The sequence below is a fragment of the Chiloscyllium plagiosum genome, chromosome 6, assembly GCF_004010195.1.
Source record: "Chiloscyllium plagiosum isolate BGI_BamShark_2017 chromosome 6, ASM401019v2, whole genome shotgun sequence".
Classification (NCBI taxonomy): domain Eukaryota; kingdom Metazoa; phylum Chordata; class Chondrichthyes; order Orectolobiformes; family Hemiscylliidae; genus Chiloscyllium; species Chiloscyllium plagiosum.
In genome coordinates this window covers 120,499,749-120,508,308 of record NC_057715.1, presented here as the reverse complement: position 1 = coordinate 120,508,308, position 8,560 = coordinate 120,499,749, and the positions used below count along the sequence as shown (strand labels likewise).

Sequence of the window (8,560 nt, the reverse complement as noted above, 5' to 3'; positions counted from 1 at the left end):
GGGTGACCTTATAGAGGTTTACAAAATTACGAGGGGCATGGATAGGATAAATAGACAAAGTCTTTTCCCTGGGGTCAGGGAGTCCAGAACTAGAGGGCATAGGTTTAGGGTGAGAGGGGAAAGATATAAAAGAGACCAAAGGGGCAATTTTTTCACGCAGAAGGTGGTACGTGTATGGAATGAGCTGCCAGAGGATGTGGTGGAGGCTTATTTGGATGGGTATTTGAATAGGAAGGGTTTGGAGGGATATGGGCCGGGCGCTGGCAGGTGGGATTAGATTGGGTTGGGATATCTGGTCGGCATGGACAGGTTGGACTGAAGGGTCTGTTTCCATGCTGTACATCTCTATGACTCTATGACTGGCCTCCATGTTGCTAATTCTCTAGATTGTGCCTTCATTGGAAGGTTTACAGGGTGAGGAGTAACAGAGCCAATGATTCAATAATTAAATAGATTGCTGTCACTGGAACCAGTATCATTTGCTTCATGAATGCTCTTTGAATTGAGTTCCTATTTTAAATCATGTTGTTTCTTCTTATATTCCTTCTCTGAGATCTCTCTCTTCTGTCAGTTTCTCCACCCCTCTCTGATCTGTCAGTCTATCTATCTGGCTCTCTCTCGCTTTCACGCACAAACATGACTTTAACTAGTTTCACTAGCTGCAGAGAACATTGTCAGGGATTCTGTCAAAGTTTGTAACAGTTTATAAGCTCAGACCCAGGAAGTTGCCTATAAAGCCCTGGTTTTACTGCCTGTGATGGCATGGCAGTATGTGAGTGGGGGGGGGGGGGGGGGGGCGGCGGTGACAGTGTCTGTGACTGCAACTGAATAGGCAGATCATCAACCATGAGTCATCTGTCTCCAACAGAGACACACAATTGGATCTATAGCTAGAGAATGCCACTCTGCATCAAGCATGGAGCAGGTGAATAGGCAGGTCCCAGTGTACATCAGCCAGAAGGGGGAATTGTACCTGTATAGTTAGCGTTATTCCAAAACACACACTTGACACCTAACCAAGCGAGTTCACCAAGCTCTTCTTCACATCTTACCCCATAGTTGTTCATGGTGTTGGGTCTGCCTTTTGGCATTTCAGACTGTTCAAAATTCTCCAGCTCTCTAATCAACTGGCCACAGAATTGCTCAGTGAATACTGGGATTGAATAGACTCTCTCAGCTAGAAGGAAGGATGGAAAGACAGAAGGAAGGAACATTCAATAAACTGTTTGTATACATTAAACCATTTAATCTGTAAACCAACTCAAACGCAATAAGAACACAGATAAATAAGGAAACTGTTCAGCCCCTGCAAACCTGTCTCATCATTCAATTAGATCATGGCTGATCTCTGTATTATATCTCATCCTATTTCCGTAATATCCTTAACTATCAATAATAATCTCTCAACCTCTGTTTTGAAATTTTCAACTGACTCCATTACTTTTACGAGGAAGATGTGTTAGAATTCTGCGAGGGGAGGAGTTTAGGGTGACAAAGAATGAAGCTCCTTAAATAAAAATCAATCTGTTTATTGATCAATTCTGTCCCTCTGCCTTCATCCATACAGTGAGATTCCCTAGGGAGCATGCTGCCTGGAAACCACTGGAGATTCAGTCAGGAATCCCTGTGGATTACACACTCCATACTCCGTCTAGGCTGCCCTTAGTACCAGTTATTTTATCATCACTCGGCTGATGACTGTTTCATAAAACCTTCTATTAGTTTTAAAGATTACAGAATCTTGTTGAGTTGGAGTAAAGACTAATGGGGATTACATATTATTTTTCTAACCAGCAACAACATTTATTTCTCAAGAATAATTTATTCTGCACTAAGTTTGTTCCTAATGTTCTCAGAGACACATAGGAATCAATGGAAAATTGGAACAAGAGGAAGTCATTTAGCCTTAGCCTGTTCCACCAATCAATGAGATCATGCTTGTCCAGCAATTAACTTTATATACTTTGCCCAGCATTCTTTAATACACCGAGCTCATCAAAATCTACCCTCTCTTAGAAGTAAACCACTGCTTGAGCATTAATTGCCTCATGTGAAAGGAAGTTCCAAACTTTTACTATCCTTTGGTGGAGAAATGTTTTCGAAGTTTCCTTCAGAATGGTCTGGCTCTAATTTTTCTGACAATGAATCCTAGACTGACTATCAGGAATAGTATCTAGTTATCTATCAATATTTTGAGAAACCTGATCAAAGCACACTCCTAATTTCCAAGGTTTAGTCCCAGAATTGTTCCCTGGAATTCAGCAGCAGTCTAACAAGAGATTTGTGCATCTGAAAAAGGACTTGTTTTTGTAATTTCTAGATTTCATGAGGTCGCTTTGTTTCATTTTTCTAATTGATCCTTAAAAGAACATAAGAATTTGCAAGACTCAGGCAGGAAGTTACACAAGCTGTACAGACTATATAAACATGTGACAGCACAACATCGCTCACCCAGGACATGGGGTACTGGTCTGCTGTGACTGTTAAAGTGTCATTTCACACCTCGTTTTTCCTCAAGCTATACTAAATTCCTGCTGAAATATTTAACGACCCTGTTTATTTGTACATTTGTATAAAACATTGAATCCTACATTTTTGCGCTTGAACAAAACCTTTAAAGACAGACCTGGCAGTGAGTGAATGCGGTCCAGCAATCCTTCAAAGTCAGCATCCTCACTTCTGCAGTAGGCAACTATTTCATGGAATTCTGGAGCAAGGAAGGATTCCTGGGAAAAAAACAAACCACAACATTGTTTTTCACACTGCACCAATTTCATTAATACAAGACTGACCACAGAATGTGCAGGTCACCATAAACATCAGATACCCCTGCTGTTTGACCCATGAACATGCGGTTACTGAGAGTTAATAGCATATCAACTCTTCGATCACAAGTAAAGAAAGCCAGACTACACGTCATCATTCCTTTCATAACCTCAGGACAATCCCAAAGACTCTTTGAGCACATTTCTAAACCATAATCAGTGAACAATGTGAAAATCACATCAGCCAATATGCTCGCAGAAAACTCCCAAAACAGCACTGTGATAACAACAAGATAATCTGATTTTGATGATGTTGATTGAAGAACAAATATTTATCAAGACACTGCAGAGAACATCACTGTTCTTCTTCAAAATAAAAACAAGCTTCTTACCCATGTAGGGCCACTCCTGTGATTCCTACACCAAACTCTCTCTCTCACTCGGCTGAGGCTTGTGTCCAGCACTGGCATTTCACCTTCCTTCCCCTGTCTTTGGTGAAGAAATGTTTTCTAAGTTTCCCTCTGAATGGTCTGACTCTAATCTTTCTGACAATGAACCCTATGTTCCCAGACTATCAGGAATAGTATCTAGCTATCTATAAGATCAGATTTAACCTGGTGCAGAGACTCCTCCCCAGTGGCAACTCTGTCAGTGCTATCCCTGCAACTGTATGTGCAATGGTCCCATCATCAAATATAATCACTCGCAACCAATTTCACCCCATCAAGCCTGTGCCCAAGCCCTGTATTACACTCAGTGGGAACTGAATCAGCTGCTTCTCATTAAAGACCGGAACTGAAGTTGCACCTTTAATCTGTAAAGGTTGCCCGGTACAGGTTCTCAGTCAAGCAAAGTTAAATGCTGGAGTCCAGAGTGAATTTTGTTAAAGACTGGTTCTGCGATTACTGAAACAGCCACAGTGATATCAACCTCCATTAGAACCAAGTGATCATTTAACCAGATGTTTTATCTTGACTGGTTCTGATTTTGAGGTCATTAAGCAATTTAACTGTTCCAAACTAGATATAGGTGGATTCCCAAAGTATGAACACTCCTGGATATCAGCCTAGGAGTTATCTTACTCAAGACAGCAAATGAGTCCCACTGGGCTGAACTGAGTCCACATCCTGGCAGCAACTACACTGGTTTGCCAGCCAGGATCCTGAGGAAAATGTGAACTATTTGTCTGAGGCTTGGCTTTGTTTTGGGTTTTGCTGTGGGCTGACCTAGAGTCTCTCTGTCCAGGATATGCCCAAGTGTGGCGATGCAATTGCTTTCACTCAAGTAGTGTTCCCCAAGTTCAGTTGGACTGGGAGGATGTCCACTTCCATCAGCGTACCCTGTAACTCATTTGCTCCAATTATCACATTTCTAATGACAAAGCCAGTTGTAGTACCTGTTTGAATTGGGCTTCACTAGTAGGCACTTTTGCATGGTGACATCATTAATCCCACATACCAAACAGTGTGTCAGCATCTCATTAAGGGTTAAACCAAAGTTACACGCCTCTGCCAGGCGTCTTGACCTCGTCAAAAATCCTGACATGGATTCCCCGGTTCTCGAACTGCTGTGTAAAACGGATCGCATCTCAGAGAGTTAGAGGCGGCTTGGGGTTATAATATTCCTTAACTAAACCCATCAACTCTAGAAACATTTTGGTATGTGGTAGCTCAGGGAACGTTTGGCTCCTAATAATCAAAAACGCTGCAGCTCCACAAGCTGTCAGAAGACTTACTTGTTGTTTTTCATCTGCCCAGAAAAATGAACGCATTCTTCCCACGTACTGGGCCCTGCCCTCGACAGCAGAGTCAAATGAATCAAGCTTCCCAACAAATGATGCAAGAAATGCTTACCCCAACTCAAAGATGACTACTGCAAATGAGTTTCTTCAAGATCACGCATTACTCCCATTGCCACTGAAATAGCTCCCATCACCAAGTCGCCCTTTATTTATACGTAAACAGTCCTTAACTTTAATATGGCCTCATTCAGAGTCAGGGACCAGAGTATCAGCATCTCTCACATGTCCCTTTTTGTGTCTGTCAGGGCTCCATGATTGGACCAGAGTAACAGCCCCTGTTAGGAAACACTCTTTCTGAGGTCTAGGCTGGCTAACCTCATCACAATCCCTACACCAATAGCTACGGTCCAACCTATTTAATCACTCCCCAAACCCAGTCCTTCATTCCAGGAATCAGCCAGTGGATCATTGCTGGATTGTTTCTAATACAAAGAAAGCCATTCTTTAATAAGGTGACCAAAACCATACTCAATATTCATGGTACAATCTCACTAACGCCTTTTATGGTGAATCTAATGCTGTTCAGTGAATCAACAGAGACAGTTCCTACCTGTAAAACATAGACTGCAGGATTCAGTGGCTTGTAACATGCAGAAATAATGCTTCTTCTCTCCAAACTTTTCTGATGGAGCAACTTTCTTCTCTGAACTTCTTCATCAATCTGAGGGAGACAAAATGACTTAGTGTGACTTGATGGTTATCAAATAGTTATTGTTTATTTTAATTAAACCTGTGCAGAGATGGTAGGACCCACCTCTAGAGCAGGTGGGACTTGAACCTAAGCCTGCTGGTCCAGAGATATGGACACACCACTGGGCCCCAATAGCGCTAATCGAATAGCTTTATTGTTTGCTCACAGCCATCTTGTGGACATCTGGACACACAATGTTGCAATAACACGGGTGTTATAATCACACAGCAAGGCACTCGAGCAGTAATTAGGGCAACAATTGCTAGTCTTGCCAGTGCCACCCACATCCCAAGAAATAAAACTATTCACCAGTCATGGAAATATAAACATCCTTAATGGCTGCATCAAACAATTCAAGATGTTTTGTTTCCAATCATCTTTTATGGGTATTTAACCATATTTCCCAAATCACAATTACTATGGCCCTAAAGTTACTCTTCACTAAATTCCTCCCAAATCTCTTGGTTCTATGCTTTCAGTTTAAAGTAAGAATCTATGAATAATCCATCTGCTATTTCTCTCTCAGTGAGGTCACCTGTCCACCCAAGTCTCATTAAACTCTTCCCCACTCAGCCCTAACCCTAGGGACCAGAGACTTTCAACCTCATGAAGCTACAATAGTGTAGCACTCCCTCAGCATTGACTCTCTAACTGTGACAGCATTGATTGCACAACTGTAAGAGTAACTATCTAACTCGAAGCTCTGCAGGAAACCCATCATCACATTTTCTGCTGTTTGTTGCACTGTCACTGAACAGCATGAGTAAGAAGTGGCCAAACTGAAAGTTAAATTCAGAGTCTGGGTATTATTGAGTGTGACCGTGAGTATAATGGTGTGCAGCACACATAGGAGGAGAAAGTGAGGTCTGCAGATGCTGGAGATCAGAGCTGAAAATGTGTTGCTGGAAAAGCGCAGGTGAGGCAGCATCCAGGGAACAGGAGAATCGACGTTTCGGGCATAAGCCTGAAGAAGGGCTTATGCCCGAAACGTCGATTCTCCTGTTCCCTGGATGCTGCCTGACCTGCTGCGCTTTTCCAGCAACACATTTTCAGCTGCAGCACACATAGGCTGGTACTGTTGGTTTGTCAGTTTTACCTTAGCTTGAACCTTTCTGAATTGTTCTTCGGTCTTGCATCCCTTGCTTCTTAAAATCTGAAACAAGAGCAAATGTTGAGTCACTGAAAGAACCCAATTTATAACTTGCTGCAGAATAGTGAAAGGTTTGACTGTGGCAGTGTCCCTGGGGTCAGTGTGTTTGAGTGGTCAATGATCTACTAGTATGTAAAAACAGGAGTTTCATGTTTTGAGAAGATTTGTAGCTCAGGTTGAGGTTCTGGATATAGGTTTGCTCGCTGAGCTGAAAGGTTCATTTTCAGACGTTTCGTCACCATACTAGGTAACATCTTCAGTGAGCCTCTGAATGAAGCACTGGTGGTGTAGACCGTTTTCTATTTATATGTTTGGGTTTCCTTAGGTTGGCAATGTAATTTTCTGTTCTTTTTCTCAGGGGGTGATAAATGGGATCCAAGTCAATGCATTTGTTGATGGAGTTCCAGTTGGAATGCCATGCTTCTAGGAATTCTCGTGCATGTCTCTGTTTCGCTTGTCCTGGATGTGTTGTCCCAGTCGAACTGGTGTCCTTCCTCATCTGTATGTGAGGATACTAGTGAGACAGGGTCATGTCTTTTTGTGGCTAGTTGGTGTTCATGTATCCTGGTAGCTAGCTTTCTGCCTCTTTGTCCACATAGTGTTTGTTATAGTTATTGCAATGTATTTTGTAGATGACATTAGTTTTGCTTGTTGTCTGTATAGGGTCTTTCAATTTCATTAGCTGCTGTTTTATTGTGTTAGTGAGTTTGTGGGCTACCAAGGAGTCTGGGTAGTCTGGCAGTCATTTCCGAGATGTCTTTGATGTAGGGGAGAGTGGCGAGGGTTTTTGGATGCGTTTTGTCTGCTTGTTTGGGTTTGTTGCTCAGAAATAGGCGGACTGTGTTCAGTGGGTACCCGTTCTTTTTGAATACACCGTATATGTGATTTTCCTCTGCTCTGCATAGTTCCTCTGTGCTGCAGTGTGTGGTGGCTCATTGAAATAACATTCTGATGCAGCTTCGTTTGTGGATGTTGGGGTGATTGCTTCTGTAGTTCAATATTTGGTCCGTATGTGTTGTTTTCCTGTAGATGCTGGTTTGAAGTTCCCCATTGGCTGTTCGCTCTACTGCGACATCTCAGAGTGGCAGTTTATTGTTGTTTTCCTCCTCTTTAGTGAACTTTATGCCAGTAAGGGTATTATTGATGGTCTTGAAGGTTTCCTCTAATTTGTTTCATTTAGTGATGACAAAGGTGTCATCCATGTAGCGGGCCCAAAGTTTGGGTTGGATGGTTGGCAGTGCTGTTTATCAGAGTCTCTGGATTACTGCCTCTGCTAACAACCCAATTATTGGAGACCCCATGGGTGTTCCGTTAGTTTGTCTGTAAGTTTTGTTGTTGAAGGTGAAGTGAGTGGTAAGGCATGGGACCACTAGCTTGACAGTATTGTCCTTGCTGATGCAGTTGGTGATGTTTGGTGTATGTGTCTTTGGGTCTTCTAATAATGTAGTCAGTGTTTCCTTGACCAGATTGATGTTGATAGATGTGAATAGGGCTGTTACCCAAAGGAGACTATTATTTCAACCTCTTCTATCTTGGTGTCTTTAATTGTCTTCAGGAATTCTTGGGTGGAGTGGATGGAGTGGCGTGAGCCTTCTACTAAGTGTTTTAGTCTTTGGTGTAGGTCCTTGGCCAATCTGTAAGTTGGTGTTCCAAGTAGTGAGACTATGGGTCTGAGGGGGTCTCCTGGTTTGTGAATTTTGGGTAATCTGTAGAAGCGTGGAATGTTGGATCCGTCTGGTTTCATTTTTTGGAAGTCGGTCTTATTTATTTCTCCAAATTTCTAAATTTTCTTTTGAGTAGGACTGTGATTCAGTTCTCTAGTTGTGGGGCCGGGTCTATCAATAAATAAGACCGACTTCCAAAAAAATGAAACCAGACGGATTACCTCCGTCAACCTCATCATCTTTCATTCCTACTGAGTAACTAACTCTTTGACCAAGCTTTTGGTCACCTCTTCTGTGGAACCAGGACAAATTTTACCTGGCAATGTTCCGTGAAGTCCCTTTGAACATGTTTGAAATTTTACAACGTGGAATTTGCCCCAGACCTCAGAGTCACTGCCAGCAGCCCATACCAAGGGTGACCCAGCTAAAGTGGGGTGTAGCTAGGGCTGGGGGGGGGGCAAGTCTGACCCAGCTAAAGTGGGGTGTAGC

At 42.6% G+C, this 8,560-nt stretch overlaps 1 protein-coding gene across 4 annotated transcripts in view; it reads right to left on the bottom strand.

Annotated features, from left to right (window-relative positions):
- The window catches only part of ogfod2 (2-oxoglutarate and iron-dependent oxygenase domain containing 2), a 27,855-nt gene that overhangs the window by 18,343 nt on the left and 952 nt on the right, over window positions 1-8,560 (bottom strand). For all 4 annotated transcript variants that reach the window (XM_043692603.1, XM_043692601.1, XM_043692600.1 and 1 more), the window contains exons 2-5: window positions 6,354-6,410; window positions 5,117-5,227; window positions 2,627-2,726; window positions 1,053-1,177 (exon numbers count right to left, since the gene is read on the bottom strand). In XM_043692603.1, the coding sequence (XP_043548538.1) occupies window positions 1,053-1,091 (39 nt within the window). In that variant the 5' untranslated portion in view covers window positions 1,092-1,177; window positions 2,627-2,726; window positions 5,117-5,227; window positions 6,354-6,410. The remainder of the gene's footprint in view (window positions 1-1,052; window positions 1,178-2,626; window positions 2,727-5,116; window positions 5,228-6,353; window positions 6,411-8,560) is intronic.